Raw genomic sequence first — 25,720 nt, 5'->3', positions numbered from 1 at the left:
ACGTGATCTTTATGCTGGTAAATTGTCAGCTTGGTCACTGGCGTGGCTGCACCAGGGCTGCCAGCATCTTCCTAAGTGTTGCCTGGGCATCATTCACAGGTGGCATGCACCAGGGCTTCTCCACGTGGGTGTGGGACGCAGCCACCCTTTCCTGGATGGGGCAGAGGGAAGGGTTTTGGCTGCACGTCACAGATCAAGCTGTGCAAGTTTTCCTTTGGAGTGGAAAACGATCTCTGGCCTCTTTTAATTACTAATGTAGACATAGCCACTGAGTTTGATAACTTTCTGTCTAAGTTCGTGTCGGAATTGTTATTTTTATGCTTCAAAAATGTCATTGTACATCATCTTATCTATTACTCAGTACAATTAATGTTTTAGGTATGAATAAATAAATACTAACAAAGAACATGATGAAGGGAAATAAGTGTATGCCCTTTTTGCTCAAGTGGTACCATGAGAGAGAAAAAACACATTCTGGAAATTTCTTTCACTAACGTACTTCAGAAGTTCTTTTTTTTTTTTTTTTTTCCTTGATCTTGCAGCCTTGGAGCCTGTCTTGGCAACTAGGATCCAGTTTTAGGAACGTATAATACTATTAATATGACGGAATTGCTCAGTAGGAAAAACAGCATAAGAAATGTTATGCTTCTACTTCCCGACTTTAAAAATCACCCCATTTGATCTTATTTTTAGTCTTTATACTGAAAAAGGGAAAATAAGCGGGTGTAAGAGGCTGAGTTATATGCTTAATCGTAGCCTGAAGTGACTAGTCACAAGGAACATATTACTTGTTTCTTTTGAGCTTATTCCAACTGAAACGATCAGAGAAAGCCACCATTTAGAGCACTTACCAGTTTAATGCAGCCAGCAAGTAATCCTAGGATACTATCTCTTAGCAGATAAATAATTCATTGTTAGGGTTTTCGCGCACATGCATGATTTTCTTGGGGAAAGAAGACTCCCTTAATGTAAGGACACTGGAACTTTTGATCTTTGTTGTTGTAAATAAATGTCTCAGGATAACTTAATTTTGCAAAGAACAGACACAAAAGGCAGAACCAGCAGCTTGCAAAATGACAAAAAGGAAGAGTAGTTCACAAACAAATGGTGAAATTAGTTAAAAAGAGACTTTCTAAAGGGATTTTGAAAAGTCTACAAGGTTTTGGTGCCTTAAAATAATAAAAACAAAAATCTGAACTTAAAGCTACCTTTTTTTTTTTTTAACTTATTAAAGGGTAGTAAATACGCTCAATCAAAATTTAAAGAGAGAAAATATTCTTCTTTAAACTTTTACATTAAGACTTGATTTGACACTTAGGAAGGATGAGGCTTACTTTATTCTGAGCTAATTGTATTTTTGCTAATGATCAAGCTAACTGGTATATATAGCGACACTTTTATTTAGGAAAATAAACTGAACATCTACCTTCCAGTATTCAGATAGTGTTAAAAGTGAATGTATTTGATGACATCACCCTGCAAGTATTGGTATTTTTCTGATGCTGAAAATACTTTCTGGACTTTGGCTGTTTACCCAGTGTAGGATACGTATTTTGCACGTACACATGCAATGAATAATGATTTCCGAGGGGGATGCATTTTGGGGGGACGTAGAGCTTGACCAAGAGGTTGATGTTCATATAGCACTCCCTGAAAGTTTCTGTGTGCTCAATACAACTCACTACACAATCTTAATTAAAAGCACACATGGTGGTTTTGGCAGAGGGAGCCTTCTTGAAAGTTCGGCTGCAGAATTTCTTTGCTGTGTGAGAGCTGGTGCTGGAGAGAGTCCTGCAGCGTGCTCCTCTGCGTTGCTAAAACATTGGCAGTGTTCGTATGGACAAGCCTTAACTGACACAGACACGCTTACGGGAGTGATGTATCGGAGCCTGGCTTCTTCCAGTTAGCCATAGGATTTCATTTATTTATTTTCACCGAGTTGCCAAGTTGTACTGAGCTCAAACTTTATTTTAATTAGCAAGCTAAATGATACTGAGGTTTGATAATGGGTATGGATTTAAAGTAGTATCTGTGGTGCAGTTAATTTTTTTTTTCTTTGCAGACATCGGTTTTCCTTTTTCGATTTGATTTTCTCTAAAATGTACCCAGCATTGTGAATAGTTAGTTAATGGTCAATATTTCCTTTAAATCCCTGGAGGAGTAGATGCGATTGCTACCACAAAGGAATCCTGTCGCAGAGGAACTGTGCTCACTTGAACTTCTCGTTTTGCTTGTTTGCTCTTTTTTTTTTTTTTCCCAAAAAGAGATCTTTTTCATGGTAATGACAGAGTCACGCAGGGCTCATTTTATCTGCAGTCGCTGGGGTGAAATGGACAGTTACGTGTGGATGCATTAAATAGGTATAGTTGCTGGAAGTTGTCATGAGATTTCTTGACTGATGATTTGTAAATGTGATAAAAAATGATAGCGACATCAGTATAGACTTCTTAATAGAAAGACTGCATCTTGCAAGACAGAGGCCTTCAGTTACTGGTGAAGCCAGCAGCAATGTGCTTATTCCAAGTTGCTTAAACAGGGATTGTCGCCTTTTAGGTGGAAGGGTCTTCACTTAAGATATCCCTAGCTGCTCTTGCAGTATTTAGATGCTTCAAATTATTTCGGTTAACTGGAGGGAATGGGGAAACTCTTCTGAGGCCTTCAGCCAAACGTCAGATTTGCCACAGGAAGCGGAGTTGTAGGAGCTTCTCTATGAACTACCATGGAAGTGTTTCACAAAGCAGAGTGCTGAAGTGCCAGGTGCTTGCCATTCGGTGGTGTTTTGGCTTGCCAGCAGTCACACCGGTTAGGGATGCCCCGCTGATGGTGGCAGTTCAGTCCTTTTGCCAGCTGCAGCTGCCGTCCCTGTGCAGAGTGCCTCGCTGCTCCGTCAAGCAAACTGTCCGGGGAAGCAGGACTCCGTGAACTGGTCAGTGTTCACCCTTTTCCAGAAGGCTTGGAACAAAAACATAGAACAGAAACAGTACCTGATCCTCTTTTCTGGGTGTGGGGGGAAAGAGTGGCTGCAGACTGGGGACTCCAACCTGTCCCAAACACTTTTCTCCTGTATGACTCAAATGCATGTCCCCAGGCCTCCACTCAGAGGTAGGTAAATGCTCCTGTCCCAGTGGTACCAGGCTGTTTGGGAAGGATTTGCATGCAGTTCTGTCTCATGTCTGTGTGGCAAGCCTGAAGGTTTCAAAACGAAGTGATGAGTGTGCTGCCGTCGGGTCTCGGAGACAGGGAGGACGTGGGTTGGAGCACAGAATTCACGCCTGCACATAGCTGGTCTTTGCACCCTCTGGTGGTCTCTGTTTTGTCTTTTGGTGCTTCTCTTTCCTCATCTAGCTTCTTGTGTGGCTCCACAGAACAGTGAGATGCGGGGTGTGGTGGTTGGGCACCAGCAAGAGGCTCACTTCCACCAGGACTGCTGCTCTGCCCAGCAGCCTGAGACTGAATTAAAACCAGTCTGGGGCTACTGTCCTCGAAGGGGTGAGTCTTCCTTGTTCCCAGTTCCACGGTCCCGCTGCTTCCTTTGCATAATGCCTAGCAATTATAAGGTGAGTCAGATCAGTCCTGATCTGATGAAAAACTAGCTCATCCAAAATGAGTTACGATCTCTAGAAACCAGGGAGAGGACTGAGGAAGGGGTGGGACTGTCTCTTTTGGTGGCAGGGTGCAATTAAATTATTTTCACGACTGGCTTAAGCAATCCCCAGAAGACACTTCCCTCCCCCAGCCTCTGCAGGGCTGGCTTGCGGGTGGGCTGTTCCCATCAGGGCCATTCTCTCCATCCAGCCAAGACCAGGACAGTCCTGGGCTGGGAACCCAGCTGTGAGCCCCTGGGGGCTGTGAAGGCCTTCAGGTAATGCATCTCTGCATGCTTGTCCTGCTCTATTTTTCTTGGGGCAATGCCTTCAGGAATGTTGCCAGACCAGGGCAGCGGTGAAGTGGACCTGGAGAGCACCCAGTCACCTCCCTGTTACCGAAACGCAGGCAATAGAAAACCACCACGATGGGGCTGCGTTAGGTAGCAGCTGGTAGGAACAGATTTATAGCTGTAACCAAGCTGGAAACTGGTTTTGCACAAACTCAAGACTTGGTATTTTGGATGAACGTGGGATCTGGTCGAATTCATTCACTTCTCTTACAGGTTTTTCCTGTAATTTACTTGTGCTGGGAGTCACTGATGTGCAATCGGCTGAGGAGCTACATCCTGTAGTGTTCTGTCCCCCTTTTTCTAGTGGGAGCCACGGCATTGCCTTTTGTCCTTCTCCCGATGGCCTTCGTGCTGCTGAAGGCTTTGCTGCAGCTGCTAATGCCAGAGCTCAGCTGGTTTGAGCAGAGGGAAGGGAAGAGGCCACCACTGGTCACCTCCTGTAGCCTGCACTGTTGGGTACAGCTGTGCCGGAGATGAGCTGCACTGCAATGAAATGTCCTCTGAGCTAGTCACTTTGGAACAAAATGAAGCTGTTGTGTTAGTCGTGCACCTTTTGTTGTGCCATTCTGCCAAATGCTGGGCTTTTAAGATAGCTCCTTGCTGGTTTTGAAAGCACTTCCGTGGCAGCAGGAGGAAAACTTCCACGTGTGCAGGGGGACGTGATTGTTGGTTAAAGAACGCGATTTATACCTAAGGTTACGTGGCCAGAAGTGCCTCTTTGTAACTGGAGGCTCATTGATTTCTGTAATAACAGTCAATTCCGGAGCATGCCGGGAGCAATAGCAGATAACTGACCAAGTATCACTTTTCAGACCAGCTGGTTTTGTAGTTAAAGGTGGCCAGTCCTTTGGCCAGGAAGTTCGTGTTTGTTAATTTATTTCCCCATAAAACGTACAGTGCCCAAATAATAGTTGTATTTTAATGGATACTAACCTGAGAGTTCTACAGAGAAGGCTGGTATTTCTGCGAAGTCTGTTTAAACCTTTAACATCTGACACAGAGGTGTAGTTGCTCTCCAGGAAATAGGTACCTATTGCATCATCAGCTCACGCACAGCTTAAAATTGGGATGCAGCTGTGAATTTCACAAAAAGGTGTGAAAAATGACAACGTAGCCAAAACTATTGTACTAATATTCTACCTATTATATTCCCTCCTTCTGTCCTGTATCATGTTCTGCTCACTGAAGCCTACAGCTTGCACTGTGAGGGACACACAGGCCACCACCTTCAGATACAGGAATATTTTTTACCACTGGGAAGAACCAGCTGTATTTAGCCTATGAACAGTTTTTTCCCCTCAGCAGTGGCTTGAAATAACGTCTGTTTAAAGTAGGAGCTCGAAAACAAGACTTCGTTATTTAATTTTGTTATGAAAAGGCTTTTTTAGAGCATGCTTCAGAAGCTGGGAGTCCTTCTGTAGCTGCTCCTGTCACTTGTCTGGAATGTGAAGCGTTGCAACGGTTACACATTGCTCACAGCAGTTAAAGTCCTGCAGTTTTCTCCAAACAAGGAGCACAGGGATTGAGGTATATCACAGCCAATTCTTCCCCAAAGCTCTCTTCTTTCCTCCCTTCTGTTTTAAAAGAAAAATAGCAATAGTAAATGTGGCTTGAAAACAGTGAGGGATAAGTATAATGCAGCTTAAAGGTAGAATTCTTTTTTTTCTTCTTTTCAATTCCACGACTTGTAATGGAAAATTCTAAAGACTCTCTTGAATTTTTAATATAGAAAGTAATAGGAAAATGTTTCCTCTCTAAATAACTACCTACAGCAGTTAGTCCAAAATTGTCGCACCTATAAATCACCGACATCTTTATGTTTTCCTTGTGGCATAAGAATGTAGCAGGAACCGCCCTGACGGGAGCAGGGATCCATCCCACCTGGTGCTCTGGGTCCAGCCGTGGTTGCAGGCGGATGCAGAAGGAAAAAACCCAAAGCCCTCTGTCCTCCCTCCTGCCCTGGCTGCTTTCCCACCGAGGGGACTTGTGAATGCCCTGGGAGCCTTCTGGGCTCTGGCTGCAGAGCATCCATTAGGGCATTTCTCTTCCTTGTGTTGTCTAGTCTCCCCTTCCACTCGTGCTTCTTGCAGCCACAGCAGCCTTTCATTCTGCACTAAAATACAGCTTGTTTCTCTTAGTTTGAGCCTGGCTCTTCAGCAGCTGCTCCTTAGCTTCAGGAGTGGAGGAGGCGGTCAGCAGCCAGCCCCCGCCTGCCTTCTCAGTGCCACTGGGGGCTCGATAGGCCGTTTGTCATATTCGCCATGAGGTGTCTCATGGGAGCTGTTAGGTGCCTTTGATCTTATTTTGCCCCTTGCTGGACCCCTTTCAGGTATGTAAGAAATCCTTTTTTTTTGAGGTTAGGGGACCAGAACCGCACATACCAACTGAAGCGTGGGCAGACGGGCAAGAGGTGGATTTGCTGAGTGCCATGTTTGCTTTAGGGCTCTGTACTACGTCCTCAGTAATTCCGGGAATTGCTTTATTCTTTTGGCTTACCCCAAACGCTGTGCCGACGCTTTCATGAAGCTGTGAATCGAAACACCAAAGTCTCGCTGAGCAGTTTTGGTCAGTTCAAAGCATATTTTTATACGAAGCTGAGGTTGCTCTTCCCCAGGAGGCAGATACCTACATCTGATTTTACTTGCTGGTTTTATTTAGTCTTGTGTGTGATTCCACGCAGTGTCCTCTTACCTTTGGTATCCTAAGTAACCCTAGCATCAGCAAACTTCCATCTCCCTGCAAATGGAGTCTCGAATCCAGCTTGAGCAGTAAAACACACGCACTGCTTGCTCTGGGCTTGTGAAATCCAGCAGTTAAAGGAGTGTGTTTTTGGAAACGTTGATCAAGGGGCATCGCTGTGGCGCGTGCAGCTTGCAGGCTGACTTGGAGCTGGGGACGTTGTGAATGCAGCAAACTCTGCCTCGTGGTACATAGCTTATTTTGTGGTCCAGGCATTGAATTGCTGGCGATCGTGCTTTCTTGAAGAAATTCTGAATCTGTATTTTACAGGAGGCCGAAAGGGTTATATTGCACAATCTTTTCTTCACGTTTCTGCCTTTTGGGACTGTGGAAGTGGCCTAAAAATGTCATTCCCTAATTATTTGGGCAAAAGTTGTCAGCCTAAATACATCAAAACCAAAGAATTTGTACAAGCAGAGAGTGAGTATATTGAGTCCGCTGCTCTTGGGTTTGAAGATACATATTTTCCTCTGCATTTTGGATATCTGTTTTGTTCTTCATTTTTTCCAAAACGGCTTGTTATCCTCAAATTTGTGGATTGCTTGTCTGTAGTTTTATGGAATTTTTGAAGGAGATTCTGAGATTATTTACCATTTTCTTAGTAAATCAGAGTTTTTTGATAGATAAAACTGCTTGATGCCTCTTGATGAAGCATTTTCAGTGAGTGGCAAGAGGCTGGTACTGCTTAATGCTCTCTCACCTTACAGGCACGGGAAACTTATTTTTCTGTTGTAATTAAGCCTTATCTTTGTGACAACAAGATTTGCATAAATAAGCTTATTAAATAATGGATGAGGTTGAAATGATCCCAGGAAGAAATCACCCCTGCCACCACCTCCAGCGCTGGTGTTGCTGAAAACCCCGGGCGTGCGTAAGAGTAACCCCGACAGCACTTGGCGTCGCTGGGGAGGCTGCCTCAGATCAGCTTACAGGGAAGAGCAGAGCTGTGCCATTGGGCAAAACACTTTCAAATTATTATTTATGGAGCCGTGCTGCTCTCGGTATAAAACGTAGGGCTGCTTTCCCATGCCTCGCCAGAGCAATGGGAGCACGCTCCTGAGCCAGCTCGGCTGCCGTGTCCTCTGCGATGTGTGCTGTGGAAAGAGAGACCTCCGGGAAAGGATACAGGTTAGAGGCAACGGTTACACTGCAGCTCAGGAATGCAGTCTTTCTGTCTGATAGTTTGGGCTTGTTTTGGCTCTTTTCCAGCCCGATTAATTCCGTAATTGGTATTGTAATGGCAGCGTTAATCAAATGTGTCACAGAAACGTCTCGTGTCTGCTGATGGATCGGTATTTCGGTTAGCGGTGCGGTGAGGTACGCTCCCCCAGGTCTCTCAGGACTCCCGTGGAGATGCAGGTCTTAATGCCACTGCAGCTTTCTAGTCTTAAACCTTTGCATTCTTGTTTTTGGGTAGTGGTGGTTGTGTGTTTGTTTTTTAGAGGTGGGAGGGAGCATGTGTAAAGGCAAAGGAAGTCTCTCCTCTCTCCCTAGGGCATGTTACAGGCTGCAGGTCTGTATGCAGTACTGGCTCTTTAAAACAACAGTGAAATAGTATTTTAGCTCTGATCTGAATTATTAGTGTTGTGTGGTAATCTTCAGAAAATTTGAGTTGGGTGGTGAGCGTTTTATTTCTTATTTTACATGTAGCGTTGGACAACTGCTCTGTGCTGATAGCCACATCTGCTGCTGGTTCTTAATGCTGTGCTTTCCAAACAACGCTTTCTTCTTTGGGAGCGTGAAGGTGGTCTTTGCCTGCAGTGCTGCTTAGGGCTTTTGAGAAATGGGGTGAAGCAGGGCTTCTCTCCCTTACAGTTCAACAACATTGGTGTATTTGCTTTCAGTACTGAAACCCTTCCTTTTTTTCCTTCGTGGAGAAGGAGGGATGGGAGAAGTTTGCACCAGGAGGTCACACGTTCACTTAGGAGCCTGAGTGAGCAAACGCTTTTAGAATCTGTCATACTAATTGATGCCTTGTCCCTATTCGAGGGTAAGGGTCTGGACTCATTTCATTCTTTTTTGCAGTTACTCAGCTATAATTACAAAGTTGTCTTTCAGTAAGGAAGTAACTATAGGAGCTCAGTTCTCTGGCAGAAACAGAGGGGCAGGGGTACTGACCCTCCTTGTCCTCTAGTGTCTTCCAAGTTTGAGTTTCAGTAATCACAAGTTTTTTCGTGTCAGAGTTTGGGATATTTAATGGCTATTTTAACACTGTGGTGAAACATTAGGATTACACTTAGTTACTCTGTTCAGTTTCACTTATTTAAATTGCTTTGCTCTGGGTGACATCACTGGATGCTGGTGAGTTAAACCGCTGGATGCCACTGACCCGGTGGGTCACATCCCTGCCTGTGGCAGGTCCCTTGCAGGTCCCTTCCAGCCCAGGCTGTTCTGTGACCCTGTGCCCAGCCCCGGCCGAGCCTCTTTTACCATCTGAGTGCCCCCCCTCCGCTGTGGCACTGCTCTGCCAGCTCTCAGGGCTGCCCGAAAGCGAGGGCTCTGATTTCCTGCTTCTATGCAGGTTTTTTTCTTTGAAGTAACTTTTTTTTTTTAAGAGCGGTCAGCTTCACAACAAGCTGTGCACTGAATTTTTTTCAATGATTTCTCAAGTGTGCTATGGGCAATTGTTTATATGTAGTCTGTAGAGCATTAAAAATACCCTTCATTGTTAGTAATGGTGCCGGTTTTACTGAACTCGCCATCCTCTTTGGTCTTTCCAATTCTAATTCTCAATTGACTAAGATCAAAAGCACATGTAAGTTTTCGACTCTTAAAGATGAAAAAGGCAAGAAATGTAAGTGCAACTTACACTTGTAATGCAACTTACCTATAAATATTAGCTTCTGTAGAAATATTTGTGTATAGCGGTGCTTTTTTAGAGTGTCTCATTTCAAATAATCTCTGTTATTTAATCTTCTGCGAAGGCGTTCTGGTTACCAGTAGCAGGATGGCAGGACTGGTGCATTTTTGACATTCTGATGATGAAATTACAGCAGCAGACAAAGTCCTCTGTGTTGGTTCATGCCAGCTTTCAGAGCTAAAGGGAGTCTGTAAGCTATAAACAAATATTTTCAGTGCCTTAAAATGAGACTTCTTGTTGCTTGTGTTAATGGCACGTAGGGGCCTGAAGATGCAAAGCTGGAGTTTTACTGACTTTGAGAAAAGTCAGGCTTAAAATATGCCTGCATGCAGCTGAGGTGGTGCTGGGGAGGGAGGAGCATGTGCAGTGTAATTATCTTAGCATAATGAATTAGTCCTGATCACCGTGTTCGTGGAGCACTTCTCCTGCACTCAGTCATCAGGCTGTTTTTCATGCTTTCGAAATGCTTCACTTTTTAAGAGATGGAAAGAGCTAGATGTGTTTTGTGTTTCTAATCAGCCACAGGATATGGGGCTCAGAGAAACTGGATCACTTGCTTCCATTCAGGGTCTGTCAGACTGAAAGGGGAGTGGAAGTTTCCTCTCTTAATCTTCCATCCTCTGCCTTCTGGCAGCGGGGAGATGAAGAAGGCAGCTGCCAGCTGTCCCACTCTTGCAAGAGGGAAGAAGAGCCTGATGTGTCCAGTCCTTTTTGTAGTCCGTGCTTCAAGCTATGGCTGCCAGCTCCTCTGCCCTTCCTTCGGCTGCCTTCCGGAACTAGCAGTTACTGGGACAACTGCCCTGTTCGTGTCTGCTGCAGCTGCTCCAAGTTTGTGTAAAGTCAGCTTTGGTTTTGGTGCTTTAGTTTATTTTGTCATGGCTGGAATGCCGGCATCGACAGTTGTCTGCTGCTGCAGAACACTTGAAGGCAAGGAGGCAAAGGCACGCAAGTGACCTGACTGCGGACCACTCTGGGTTCCTTCTGGTTTCTTGGAGAGAGCCCTCATGATCATCTGAATAGTATTAAATTTTGAATTCAATACACATGAACTCCTATGTGTTTATTAACGTGACTGCTAATAATAATTGATTTCAGGGAATCTGAGTTTTTCATCTTTTAGTTTCTATATAACACCTTTCTCTGCAACTGCTGTTACTCTCTCAGTACTTTAGTTATCAAGCTGCTGGTAATCTTTTCTCAGATCCAGTGTTGTTGGTAGTCAGTCTGTTGCCTGAATGCTCCCACGGTATTTTCTTTCCCACAGTCAGAAATAAGGAACGTTGCAGCCCTAATAAGCCTTGCTTTTGCTAGCTAACGAGCGAGCTTACTAACACGGGTCACTTATAAAATATACTTGGTTCAGTGCCATTTGTGGGAAGAACTAGAAAAAAATGAAATAAAATTTCAAAAAAAGATCCTTTTTAAAAAAGGCAAAAAAAAAAAAACCACAACAACAATAAAAAAAATGTTGGTCAGTCACATACATATGCTGGTTGGCTCTAGTTTGTGGCCCTTACTGCTATTCTGAACTTAGTGTTATAAAACTATGTTGCATTTTGTATGTGTTTTATATTTAACACTTCTTTCTGTTTGCAGATTTGTTTGTAAATGCATCATAAACAGACAGCCCAGAATGAAGAAAGCAAGCAGGAGTGTTGGCTCAGTGCCCAAAGTGGCTGGAGTAAATAAAACTCAAACAACTGAAAAAAACAAACCAGAGAACGGCTCCTCATTGTCTGCAGTAACAAAACTCTCCAAAACCGGGACATCAGCATCCCTTTTGAAGGTAATAACTAATAGAACATTCTGGTAATTTGTAGTTTTGATGATAAAGAGTTAAGAGTAGAATTTTAAGGCATGTCTTCAGCGCAACTTAAGCTAGAGATTTGTTACACAGGTAACTGGAGGGAATTTGGCTAGCTACACAGCACTGGGCAGGGTGATAGGATCTTGTGTGGCGTTGGTGCTGTATTTTTCACATTGCAATGTGTGATACAATGATGGAACGCAATATACTTCGCACAACTTAGTCGTTCTGCAAAAGGAGCAGAGTGGAAGTTGCATTCAGATGAGCGTTATTAGTGGTGTCGTGTTATGCTTGAATGGTGTGTCTGTGACTAATGGGATTTGATAAGAGCTATGTACTAATTCTGAAAAAAGAACTAATGAGGTATTTAACATGAGAAACTTCTTGACTTCGGTGATCCGTGTCAGGTCAGCGCAGCTGCATTCTTCTAGCTGTTTTGGGCTTTCTTTGTGAGAAGTAATGCTTGGGCTCGATTTGCACAAGTTGGTTCTTGCTCCTAGAACAGGTTCAAAGGTAGAGTTTTCTCTTATATTACCAAAACAGGGCAGTGGATTTAGGAGCATATGGTTTTCAACAACCAAATAAAATAAGACAAACCAAGGTGTGCTGTTTTTTTTTGTTTTGTTTTGTTCTGTTTTGTTTTTAACCTGTGAGCACACACTGCTGGGTTGGATGATGTTATGAGCCTGCCTGGTCTGCCCCCTGCTCCTGGCAGGGAAACGTGGCTGGACTCACCTCCTCCTGCCCTTCTGCAGCCCAGCGTGCAGAGCTATGGCAGTTCTGCTGCCCTGGAGAGAGCCAACAGGACGAGCAGAAGGGCTGGTGTCTGCAACTGGGGCCGGAGCCTCTATCAGCTACAGAAAGGCAGATAGGCTATATAAATAACTGGCAAGACCTAGAATTAAAGAAGTGGTAATAATTGAGGTCTCTCTGTAATAGCTATGCAGAGTTACCAAAGTCAAAAGGTGTGTCCCTTTCTTACAGTCTTGCTTCTCTGTTATCGTTAATGGTGGTTCATATTGCAGCTGATGAACTCGCAAGCCAGGTTTTGGCTAGATTTTTCTCCCTGTGTCCCCCTTCTACCCCTGCCATCCAATTTTGCTGAACATGAAATCATCTTTTGTTGGTTGATGACACTATTCATTTTGCATTTCTAGAAATCTCCCAAAGAATACGGAAGCAAAAATGCTGTGTAGTGTACTTACTGGGTTTATGTGATACCTCTCGGTGAGGTAAAGGAGGAGGATGATCTAACACTACAGAAATTTGACCCAGTATGCTTTCACAATTTCACTTCTTATATTAGTAACACTTCTGGCAATGCTTGGATGTTGGATTAGAATTTATGACTATTGTATGTTTGAGGTACAATAAAAAATTTTCCCTTAATTACTAAGACTTATCTCTGCTTTGTGTTACAGCCAGGCTTACTCATACAGTTGGATTTCTTTTACATGTTAAGCTGCTGTTGTGCCAGCTGTGTGACTTAATGACGACTTTATCTCCTTTGAGTGTTCTGTACTTACACAACAAAGTTAGTTGCTTATGTTTTGGGGCTTATAGGTACTGTCAAATCACATGTATAATTCCTGGCTTGAAAGAAATGTCAATAACCAGTTGTATTATTTTTAAAATCATTTTTCACATAGCTCAATATTTGATCTTGTCAATTAAGCTTTTGGCATATTGTTTTCGTCATAGAAGCTTTTAGGATCTTCTGTTAGACGTGATGAGTTAGTGTGTGTTTTATAAATTTAATTTATCATCTCATGGAGGGGAGGGAGAAACATGGCTGGCAGTAGATAATCAGTAACTTAATTCAATACCCAAAGTACATGTGCATAGAGATACACAAAAACTTTGGTTTTTGAATGAAAGGTAGCTGTAGCTGTTAAGAAATAGAAATACATGGGTACGATACTATACCAACCTTCAGTTCAGTCAGTAATAATGCTTTGCAATTGAAAATGACTTTCTAATTACAGCATGTTTTTTTTCTGTCTCCTTCATGATTCATCCATAGGCAGGTGTTTAGCTGTGGGGGGACCTTTTAGCTTTGAGTTGTTCCATAGATTTATCCTTTTCTGGGAAGTTTCCGGAGTGTGTGGACAGTGAGTACAGGAAGAAATGTGAGACCTACCCTTCTAATACAGCTGAATACTGTTCCAGGGGTTGGTCTCTCTGCTTTGCAGTGCCTGTATATATATTAATGCCTGGTTATATATCAAGGAACTATTTCAGAAGCTAGTTGCAGTTAGTATTGGTTTGCCCAAGACTTTGGTGGATGCTCAGCACCTCCCCACATGTGTCATTACAGCAGAAGGTTAACTGCCAGCCACTTCTAGTTTTTAATCTGTCAGAAAATACTTTGGGCAAATAACAATGTATTCTTATTTTTAAGATCAGTATTTTTAGGCTTTTTTAGCTAATGAGCTTGTGATCATGCTAACACAACTAATTAGACAGCCACTGTACTTCACGCAAATGAACTGCAAAATCCAGTGTCCCTGAGGAGTCAGGGTTTGGACATGGACATTTGAATATTAAAAATTAGAATGTGTTTTCAGTATTCCTCTGTCTAGGCTTCAGTATTCTGTTTGAAAAATGCAGTAACTTAATTACAGATTGTTGTGAAGTTTACTGTTTGAAGCCCTCAAATATAGCAACAGTGAGCATCAAAGAAAATCCCACGTAGGAACAATTATATACGTATATATGTATATATGGGATTTGAATGAGGTGCAGTAAATAGTATATACATGTTGAGAAACTAACATGAAATGAATTAATAAAGGTGACCATTCAAGTTTCATTGTATTAAAAGAATAAAGTTGTGGAGGGAAAATGGTATATTAATTTTATAATTACAAGGGGTTTACTTTTTATACAGAAAATCAGCATATGTCTAGATGAGCACTTCTAATAATATTTTCTAATTTTTCAGATTTTTAAAGAAGGGTTTTTATTGCTAAGTAGGATTGCAATGTTTTCCGTAAATGGGAGAAACTGTTCTTCCTTGAGAATAAACTGTTTGATAAGCATGTGACATTGATTTCCGTTCCAATAAAAATACTATAAAAATACTTTGATTTCTAAAGTCAAGCACAGTTGCTCTTATGAGTGTACAGAAGAGAGCTGCTGGTTTGTAAGTTTTCCAGAGCTTTGCTAAATAGTTTTCTCTGCCAAGAGTGTAGTGTTACAGGTTTGAGAAACTGTTTACGAACTGGCTGCGGAGGAGGCTGTGCCTTCCAACCTAGGCTAGAGATGGGGTATGGCTAAGGCAGAAGAAGGGCTGTCTTAAATGCCATTGCTCAGCAAGGACTGGAGGTGACTAATGTCAGAAAGCATGTGTTTTATGTACTGTTTTCTTTCTTCAAGCTGAGTCATATCTTGACCAATTTGGCTTGATAACATGTACTATAAGCGTCTAAAGCCTTAATCTAATTTCCCCACTCTTTTAACAAGGTAAAAGGGCTGACAGCTCATCGCTTGAACTCTCTTGTTTGCCGACTGATGTCAGATTCAGTAGAAAATTGGAAAAGGCACCAATCTATGTCTTTCTGTAATACACTGTTCTAGGTGACAGTTGCATCACAAAATGGTTTTCTTCCTGTCCCCACACCCAGAAAATGAAGTTTAGATTAGATATGTCTGATTGGATTACAGGTTACGGGATTGCCAGCCGGTGACAGTTTGTGTTTGCTCCCCCCTGCTGCCCGCAGAGCCTGCTTTGCTGACCTGGTAGCCCTACAGCAGTTCCATCCTCCTGACTTCGAGCTGCCGGTCTGCAGGGTGCGACCTCGGGGCTCCGGCGGCAATCGGGCTCCTGGGCAGAGGGAGCCCTTTGGAAAGGCTTCGGCTTACGCAGTGCCATGTGGTAGCGCAAGGAGAAAAGCAGAATGGAACAACAGTGGCTCTTTTGTAGCAGAAAGGCATTTTAAATGCACATCAAAATACAGTTTTGGAGTGATATGTTTTCCTCCAGCCTTTCATGATCCACTTCAGAGGGCTATATCACATCCTACATGATTTAATAAAAACACCTTTGTCCTAGCAGATTTTACCCTTACTGATACCTGCTTCTGTCTGATGATTATCCGTATTTCTAATGGCTGCATGCAGAACAAATACATTATCTTCCCAAGCTCCCCTTTGTTTTGCAGCTGCTCTTTGTAAATGGCACAGATCCCATCCATGACCTTTGCACATTGCTGTGATCAATGTTGCTAACTGTTCTCAAATCCTCAGCTGTAACTCAGCTGTAAAAAGCTGTAGAATGGTTTGAGATGCAACATTGGTTTTAACCGTGTAACTTCTTTCTTAATGTATAAAGTCATAATGTCTGGCATATAGTCTTTAATATAAATATGTATGTAAGCTAGAAGTTACAAGCCTGCAGAATTTGTAAGCCATTATGTAAAGCAACTGGTTAGGTCCTGAGCACTACTTTTTAGTTGGGCTCTGAGACTTCAAATGTTTTATCCAGCTGAATAATACAGTCACTCAGGGAATGCTTCTAACACAGATGCTTTCTTTTAACTTTTTTGTCCTTATGATGGGAAGAATGTTTAGCATATTTTGATTGTTTCTCCATTTAACAAATTGCATTTTAAAGAGTGGTACAGTCTGCCAATTCGTACTTAGGAACTTAGAGTTTTTAGAGTTTGCTTTACAGTGAAAGATGTGTTCTCTGTTTGGGAATCTGGCTCTTGAGGTCCCTTTGCTTACTCTTGTCACATTCCAGGCAGCTTTTGTGGCTAACAGTAGTTTCAGGAATGATGTTGGGAGGTCAGACAAAAAGTTCATCAACCAAACATCCTGTCTCTAAGAGTGCCTAGTAAGGAGCATGAAAACAAGGCAAGGATATGTGGTGAGGGTGGCTCTTCCCTTCCCTCCCCGCCGAATACTGTCCTTGTTTCTGGTGGTTTGTAGCTTAGCATTTTGAGCTAGAAATGGTATTTTATTAATCTTGGATTGATTTCTGTTTGGTTTGGTTTTTGTTCTGAACTTGTCCACCAGAAGATGCTTGATCATACTCTCTTGAAGGACATTATGGTTACTTCCTGGTATTTGCTGTTTTAATTGCCTAAAAATAGTGTTCATTTTTATAATTAAGGAACCTTTCAGTCAAAGTTCAGAAGTGTTAGGTTGCGTTATTACTGTGATTTCATTATTGTTTTTTCACCTTGGTATTAAAACATTAATCATTCCCTCTGTCTGGGAGAGGGGAGGCAGTTTCTATGGTCAATCGTATGTAAGTAGTTGAAATTCAATTTCAACTCCCGTACTGTGCAGCGCATCTACACTTCACCATACTCAACTAGACACAGGACTAGTCAAATATGTACTTGTTAAACTTGTGGAATTTTTACCAGGAGAAATGTTGGCTATGCAGACTTCTCTGCCAGCTGTCTTAAAGCCACATCTTGCCTTTCTTTCAGACTAAGAGTAACGATGACCTCTTAGCAGGGATGGCTGGTGGCGGCGGAGTGACAATGACCAATGGTGTCAAGGCAAAGAAGAGCACTTGTGTATCAACAGTGTCTTCAGCTGCAGGGACAACCATGAACAGTCTGGAAAATAAGCCTAAAACAGTTGCAGGTAAATGGATATATCGGTCCTTAAAGACAGTAGTTGGGTAGATTTTTATTTTCCTGCTGTGTAGCGTGGATCCAGACTGCCTAATGGAGTAGTTGGTAAGGCTGTGGTCAAATCAAATACGTTCTCTGCTTTGGCTTTGATCCTGTTGGCTTTTTCCTGTTTTGTAATATTGTAATTGCGTCTTTGGAGGCTGCTCCTTTTAATTTTTTTTAGTACTGATTATGTAACTACTGTATAATACCAGACAATGTAATTAATCTAAAGAATTATAGTTTAATTTGTCTAAAAAAAAAATAAATCCATGGCACAGGCATTACAATTTTAAGATGTGATTGTTCGTTACAGTCAACGTTTTGAACATTCTTGATTGTTTTTGTAAAAAATAGAGATCTTTGATAAACTGTTCAGAAAGGTGCGGTTATTTAGTATATTACCAATACAGATGAAATATGTCTTGCTTTCTGTTGCTGTGTTTTGGATTCAATAATGCTTGCAAAGCTATAAATCATCTGGAAATAAACGTAACAGTAATTCATACTTGTCTGTATGAAATGTGATGAAAAAAATCTTTTAATTTGGGGAATCACAGTAAACAATTCATCTCTTAAAAGCTTGCATTCAAATCTACTGAAAAGAGAAAAACTTGAACTTTCAGGCATAGCACCGCTGTAGTTTTTGTACAATTTGTTAGAAACTTTTGAAAACAAAAAAACCTAGCAACTCTTACAGTTAAACTAAGATGTGACTCATTTTCAAAATATTGGTAAGATACAGCAACTGGAAAAGCGTGCATCAATTAAAATACAACTGCATTGATTCATAAGTAAGATCATTTAAATGTTAACTGTAAATTTATTTTATGGAGTATGTTTGCCAGCATGGTTTAAAAAAACAGCCATTGTACAGCTGATACAAAATACAGAGTCTCCCGTTACAGTGCTACATTTTAAATGAATGTTCCTAACTTTCAAAAAACGTACAGGTACAAGTTCCACAACTAAGCGTAGCACTTCATCTGGAAATAAAGAATCCAGCTCTTCTAGAGAGAGAATACGTGATCGTTCCCGTTTAAGCCAGAGTAAAAAATTACCTTTGACTGGACAGGGGACCAATGATACGGTACTGGCAAAACGTTCCCGTAGTCGCACCAATCCAGAATCAGATATTCGAATGAGTAAGTCCAAATCAGACAATCAAATCAGTGACAAAGCTGCACTGGAAGCAAAGGTGAACGATCTTCTGACATTAGCAAAAACTAAAGATGTGGAAATCTTGCACCTGAGGAATGAACTAAGGGACATGCGTGCCCAGCTGGGACTTAATGAAGATCAAGTTGAAGGTGATGAAAAATCTGAAGAAAAAGAGGCCATTGTTGTCCATCAGCCAACTGATGTAGAGTCTACGTTGCTACAGTTACAGGAACAAAACACTGCCATCCGAGAAGAGCTCAACCAGCTGAAGAATGAGAATCGAATGTTAAAAGACAGACTGAATGCATTAGGCTTTTCTTTGGAACAAAGGCTGGACAACTCTGAGAAACTCTTTGGCTATCAGTCTTTGAGTCCTGAGATTACAGCTGGCAACCACAGCGATGGCGGTGGCACTCTGACGTCTTCAGTGGAAGGTTCTGCCCCTGGATCAATGGAAGACTTGTTGAGTCAGGATGAAAACACTTTGATGGACAATCAACATAGTAACTCCATGGATAATTTAGACAGTGAGTGCAGTGAAGTTTATCAGCCACTGACATCAAGCGATGATGCCTTAGATGCGCCGTCATCGTCAGAGTCTGAAGGTGTACCAAGCATAGAAAGATCTAGGAAAGGAAGCAGTGGCAATGCGAGTGAAGTGTCCGTAGCTTGTCTGACAGAACGGATACATCAGATGGAGGAGAACCAACACAGTACAGCTGAGGAGCTCCAAGCCACGCTTCAAGAGCTTGCAGATTTGCAACAAATAACACAAGAGCTAAACAGTGAGAATGAAAGACTGGGAGAGGAAAAAGTAATCCTTATGGAATCTTTGTGCCAGCAAAGCGACAAGTTAGAACACTTCAGCCGTCAGATTGAGTATTTTCGGTCCCTGTTAGATGAACACCATATTTCATATGTAATTGATGAAGATATGAAAAGCGGTCGCTACATGGAGTTAGAGCAACGTTACATGGACCTCGCAGAGAATGCACGCTTTGAACGAGAGCAGCTGCTAGGTGTTCAGCAGCACTTGAGCAACACATTGAAGATGGCAGAACAAGACAACAAGGAGGCCCAAGAAATGATAGGGGCATTAAAAGAACGAAATCACCACATGGAACGGATTATTGAGTCAGAGCAGAAAAGCAAAACAGCAATAGCATCTACCTTAGAGGAGTACAAAGCCACAGTAGCCAGTGACCAGATTGAGATGAACAGGCTGAAAGCTCAGTTAGAGCACGAAAAGCAGAAAGTGGCTGAGCTGTATTCTATACACAACTCTGGAGATAAATCAGATATACAAGATTTGCTGGAGAGTGTCAGGCTGGATAAAGAAAAAGCAGAGACACTGGCCAGCAGCCTGCAAGAAGAGCTGGCACATACTCGCAATGATGCCAACCGGTTGCAAGATGCCATTGCTAAGGTAGGGTTTACATCCTGTGCTTTAACATCACCTGTATATCATGACTCTTACTGTTGAACATTGTAGTTCCTTCAGAAGTAAAGGATTAGTGACAAGGTTAATCAGATTATGGTATGGTTAGGATTAGTGACTTTCTTAACTTTTATAATAAAAAATGCTGAAGGCTTTAAAAAAAAAAAAGTGCATGGGTGCATTCAGCAACAGCGTAACTGCTTCGTTACTTTTTAAAATACCTGTATTTAAACACCAATACTTATGTCCAGGGTCAAACTTGTACATTATCTTAAATACTGTTTGAATTTTGTGCTTAAATTGCATGCCTTTTGCAAGAGTTTCAAGGAGTTGGTGCCAAACTGGTGGATGTTACTGAGAGGGTGGCTGGAGTAAAGCTTTGAGGTGGTAACCCAGCTATTGATGACTTGTAGAGCCTTTCACAGATGTACAGATAATATTTTAATGTTTCAGCTTATTCAGGTTGGTTCAGTTAACTTAGAATAAACTAAGGATAAAGAAGGCGGAGAAGTATTGTCTTTTTCTAAAGGAGAAATGACTAATTGAGGGAGACAGGTATTTCACCAAATGTAATTTAATTTACTAAATAAAGGTTTTAGTTTTAATTGAAAAAAAATACATAAGCTTTTAACTGATCCTTAAGTATGGCAAATACATAAAGGTTTTTGATAATCATCTGTCCAGGAACAGCTTGTGTGTTAATTGCGTTTTGAATGAAAATGTTTGAGTTCTAGAACAGCTATTTGGACTTAAATGAAACTAATTTTATCTAGCAAACGTATTTCTTGTGCATTTGAAGGTGTATCTTCCTGATGAGAAAGTTTGTTTGATGTCTGAGCTTTATGTTAGTTGCAGATCAACATGTTACTCATGATGATCAACAGCCAGTTAGAATCAACCTTAATTTGAGATTTAAAAAACTAAAATAAAATTTTAATAATTAAACTTGGGTAGTGCTATTAAAATAAATACCAAAACAGGTGATTTAAAGTAGTGCATTTTGTGGATTAAAATTGCTGCCTGTGTTGACCTGCCCAAAGGCATGACCCTAATTTTTCCTGTTGGGCATGGGAGTGAATGTTAGAGACTCTAATCTCAGCTTGTTATTTAAGTTACAGTTTCGTGAGGCAGGGTAAAACGGTCTTGCTGCTTCTGAAAAGAAGTCTACTACCTTTCCCTGTGCGTTGTTTTTTTGGTTTTTAATTAAGCAGATCAGTGGCTTCTAAGACTCTTCTTGGTAATACTTCAACTCACACATCATACACACAAATGTGAAACTTGCTACTAGGGTAATAAAATGAATCCTCTCAGATCCAGCAAGCACTAAAACAGATGCACAAAAGAGCGGACTTCTTATGGTTGCAAAAAAAAAAAAAAAGTATGCTAGTTACAGAATTCAGTGTGTTTTAAAATGCAATCAGTTTAGTTATGACACAGGGTATTTCTTTTTCAGGTTGAAGATGAATACAGAGTGTTCCAAGAAGAAGCCAAAAAACAAATTGAGGATCTTAATGTGACTCTAGAAAAACTTCGGACAGAGCTAGATGAAAAAGAGACTGAGAGAAGTGACATGAAAGAAACTATCTTTGAGTTGGAGGATGAAGTAGAGCAGCATCGTGCTGTGAAGCTTCATGACAATCTCATCATATCTGATTTAGAGAGTAAGTGTTACGAGTTGTTCTTGTGAGAGAAATGAGAATTTAAGAACTGATGAAACAGAATGCTGAAATAGTGAAAATATTCTCACTTGTATTTTGTATGTCTAAATTCAAGTCAGACTGGGCTTTACAGAGCTCTTATAATGCTAGAAAAAAAAATCAAGTTGGCTTTGCTTCTTCAGTCCTAGTAGTAGTTGGTGTGGGAACAAAAACCTGTGAAATGAGAAGAAACATGTAATCTGACAATGCTGTTTTCAAGGTGTTTTTCAAGGTAGGAGAACGTGTAATTTCATGCTTAATAATAGTGTACTACTTGTGTATTTTGGAGACTAGATGATTGATTTATTTTTTTAAGAATGCTCTCTTTTTCAAGTGTCCAAATATCAGGATTTACCAGGTAGCTTGAGAATGTTTAAAAGTGATTTCTCCCACCTGAAGAAAGATCTCTTTAGTTGAGAAATGGATAAATGGAAGTCCTGAAAGTTGGAAATATCAGAGCTGTCTTGACAGTGGGGATGTATTGTGCATCTTTTTCTGCATAGGTTTGCTCAAGTCATGAAATTGATCTGTGAACATAAAAATGAATCTAACAAACTTCAAGCAAGTCAAAATAAGACATTATCTGTTGACTCACTGGAGAAGGAACTGTTGGAGCCTGTAATGAAATTCATGTTTACTGTATACTTGTCTATCTGTCTGTGCCTTAGTTCCCTCTCTGATCTGAGACCTGTTCAGACATTCCTACCACAGGCTGGAATTCTGCAATTAGTCTCCATCTAAACAAGAACTTGGGCAACTGTACCCTGTGGGAGCTGTATTTGCACAATACAGTGTTCAAATATGTGCTATGCTAAATAAGACAGTGAAAAAACAAAGCATTATTCATTTTCACAGCGAGTGAAATGTTCATAGAAAGTATTTTAAATTTGTCTGCTATCAAAGAAAAGGTAGTGTTTAAAGCAAGCTAAACTGATTATTCATCTGAAGACCAGTGTCTTCAGACATGTGGCTGTCAGCATAGTTTCCCCAAGCAATACTTCCTTATCTTGAAAGACGATCACTGTTTCTCTTTACAAAATTGGTTTAGGTTTTTATTCTGCTCTTTTTCCCCCCTTTCTTTGCCAACACGAAAGCAAGGTCCTTTTTGGGAGCCGGATCTGAGGCGCATGGTCAACAGCTCTGACATTGGAAGTCATTTTGTAGCAAACACTTAAAGATGGGACACTTGGTTTTTTTCTACTTGCTTTTTTTTCTTTGTCTTAACTGAAATACATTCATACAGGAAAGAGCACCACAGTCAAGTAAACATTTAGGTGTTTACGTAGTAATACTTAATTACAAGGCAGCCCGAATTTTTAGATGCTTTTGCCTTGGGGGTAGGACAAATGGTTTTGACAGATGTCTTGTAGGAATGTTTCTGCAGACTCACAAAATAGCTGTCAGATATTTCCCTTAAAAGGGTAAAAAGCTGGTGGAAGAACTTCTATCTGTGCTGAATTTTTCAGCAAAAATTGCAATAGTCTGTTACTCATCTCTCTAGAAATAGTTCAGAAAAATCAGCTGGACTGATAGCCTGGTGTGATTTGGTTAGGGGTTAAATCAGCGTAGTTATAGGCAAGAAGGAGAGTGGCATCTAGTGGCCATAGGAAAGGATGGCACCTGAAAAATAGTATTAATCTAAACTTAAACAAAAAGCAAAAATGAGGGGAAAAAAATGAGGAAAAAAAATCCACAACTTTCTTGGACAGCTTGAAAACGCTGTTTATTATGGGTTCTCAGTTAAGGCTTGGGCAGGAATTTCTTGGTGGTAGTCTCTTAAGCAGTGAACTTGTAAAATATGACAAAATCTTGCATTTGCCTAGGGGCAAATATGGGAGAATTTGGGAGAGTTTGCCTAATGGCAAAGTCACTGGGTGAATGAAAGTGGTGGTAAGACAACTGATAAGTGACAGGTATTCAATGATAGAAAATTACCACTCAAAGAATTCCCAGAAGACAGACTTTACAATGGGGGTAAGATGCTTCATAGGTGAGCTGGCATTCAGTTTAGTGGCTAATCAACACTACATGGTAGTGCAAGAACACGGAATGAATGCCCCAGTGCTGTGACTTAGGGAGTGCTTCATTGCCGGCTTTCCAAATGCTAGGAAGAAGTTTCACAGTGATTGGAATATGAAGTTGCCACATTTCAGCTCTTACTATAGGTGTGCCTGCAAAAACGGTGATCTCTCTGGTAAGGACAGCAGAATTTTGGCTGTGCTGATTGAAAGCACACAGTGTGCTCCTGCTCAGTCCACGTGCGGCAGGACCTGTCAGCGCAGCTGAACTTGTTACTGGTGGGATTAGGAGTTGCAAGCAAAGCGATTCTGTGTTATATCTAAAAAAGAAACATTAACATGAAAAGAAAAATCTTAAATTTCTTTAAAATGTTAAATTTCTTAAAAAAGAAACATTAACATTAAATACAAAACGTTATGTTCTGTATTATTGTAAGTACACTGAGATGAAGCAGCCTGTGGTGGAGATGGGTCCGGGGGGTACTGGGGTGGTGGTGAGGGGCTGGGAGAGGGCACAGGAGGGAGGACGGCAGCAGGAGGGGGCTGAGCACTGCACTAGGTGGCGTGGTTGCTCAAGTTTTCATGTGTGGTTTGGAAAATTTTCAGTAGTCAGGTAGCAAAGCTGTCAGTTCGTCATCTTTGATGACTAAGGGGGTGGAAAGGAAGCCTTTTATTCTTCCAATAAGTTAACAAACGAATTCGTGGGGAAAACTTTGTATCCTGATTTGCAGAAAATTGATGCTTGTGGGTTAACTTATCAATTGTCAGATGGTTCTTCCAAAGCCTGAAAGCACTTGTTGCATGTTTTCTTAGCACTGTGTTCAACATAGCGGTTCTCTTTATTCATAAGTATTTAAGCCAGAAAATTTTTTGGACAAGGGTAGGTGAGTGAAATGGTCAGTGGTCAGTGAATAAGCAGTTCTGTTGTAGGGCTGGCGTAATTAGTTTTTAATGCTTTATATCTCATTTTGAAAAGGATCTTGACAACAGTTATGAAACGAAATTCTTACAAATGGCATTTTGTCCTTTCCTACCATAACGTTGGAAAGGTCAATCGAGTGTTGGTTTTTAATTGTTTTTTTGGCTAACTTTGGACACTTCAGATGTTCATTTGTCTTGCTGTATAGACCTCCTGGCTGACAGGGGTGAGCTCAAAAGCCCAGCGGATAAACAAATTGCCTGAGCCTCTGTATGCTTGTGACTGGTGCCTCTTGCTTTGTAAGGAAGCTGCAGTTCCTAGTAACTGCTAGGCTGATAAAACTCTATATAGATGTCCTAATACTGGGATAGCCTTTTCTGTGCTCCTAGTACAAAGCAAAACGAAGTAGCTAGTACAAAAACTTTGAAAATGCCTCTGTGGATCTGTCTGTGTCAGGATGAATTGATTTGGCATTGCCTATCAGGGACTGTAATGTCATTTTGTGAAACTGCTCCATATTGTAAAAGTTTAAAAAAAAAAAAATGAAGAAACATATCTGCATATTGTAACTTTTCTTTTTTCTTCTTTCTTTTTACAAAGACTATTGAAATTAAACAATTGAATGTTCATACTAATTTTCACCTTGTAGTGAGGGATTCTAGCTGCTAACTGTAACTAGTAAGAGGTACAGTATGCAGCGATACTTTATCTATGGCATCCTTATAAAATTAGGATGGCATCCTATTTCTTCCTCCTGCCTCCAGCCCTAGTTTGTGGTTTTTAACACTTGTAGTCTGCATTTCATGTAAGTTATTTTGCTACCTTTTAAAAAGCAAGGACTTGTCAAACTGTGATTTAAAATGCAGACATAATTGAATCCTGCAGTAAAACATAAGCAGCTTGCTGATTTGTGTATTTGCTATCTTTGATTATCCTATTCATTTATCACAATGGCTCTCTTGTTCTTTACTTACCTCCAGACAATAGTTACTTCTCCTTTTATCTCAGTCCTCTTTCTTGTCTCCTTAAAAGGAGGACACTGGATAATGGTAGAAGGGAAGTACCTGTCCCACCATACTGAAAACTGCAGTGCATACAGGTGTTATGGGGCTGTGCATATTAGGGAGGCCGTGAAGATGCACAAAGGACGGATACCATAAAGCAGGTGTGCAGAGGCTGCTGCCTCTCTGCCTGCTCTGACTGATGGAGTTCTCAGGCTGTGACTGGTGGCACAGTGCTAAGAACGGAGTTCAGACTGGACAGGGTGAAATCACCTATCTCAGTCGTAATTTCTCACTAGGTTTCAAATTCTTGCAGTTGCTAATTGGTAGTTCTGTCCAGTCGTATTTTTTTTTAATCTCTGATAGATTTGGGGTGGGGGAATGACTTTTTCTAACAACTGCTGTCAAATGCTCTGTATTGTTTATAGTAACTGCAGAATATTCGGACCATTGTGTTTTACTTCAAAGCATAAATATACTAAAACTTAATGGTGCGTTTCATATCTCACAAAA

The 25,720-nt window shown here is 41.2% G+C and overlaps 1 protein-coding gene across 2 annotated transcripts in view; it reads left to right on the top strand.

The window, feature by feature from the left end:
• Window positions 1–25,720, top strand: part of SPECC1L (sperm antigen with calponin homology and coiled-coil domains 1 like) — a 70,028-nt gene that overhangs the window by 1,738 nt on the left and 42,570 nt on the right. For both annotated transcript variants that reach the window (XM_080560000.1, XM_080559999.1), the window contains exons 2-5: window positions 11,133–11,322; window positions 16,785–16,944; window positions 17,927–19,560; window positions 21,026–21,233. In XM_080560000.1, coding sequence (XP_080416126.1) covers window positions 11,170–11,322; window positions 16,785–16,944; window positions 17,927–19,560; window positions 21,026–21,233 — 2,155 coding nt within the window. In that variant the 5' untranslated portion in view covers window positions 11,133–11,169. The remainder of the gene's footprint in view (window positions 1–11,132; window positions 11,323–16,784; window positions 16,945–17,926; window positions 19,561–21,025; window positions 21,234–25,720) is intronic.

This window comes from Anser brachyrhynchus (assembly GCF_964034855.1).
Source record: "Anser brachyrhynchus genome assembly, chromosome: 17".
In the NCBI taxonomy this organism is placed as follows: domain Eukaryota; kingdom Metazoa; phylum Chordata; class Aves; order Anseriformes; family Anatidae; genus Anser; species Anser brachyrhynchus.
This window is presented reverse-complemented; position numbering and strand designations above follow the sequence as displayed.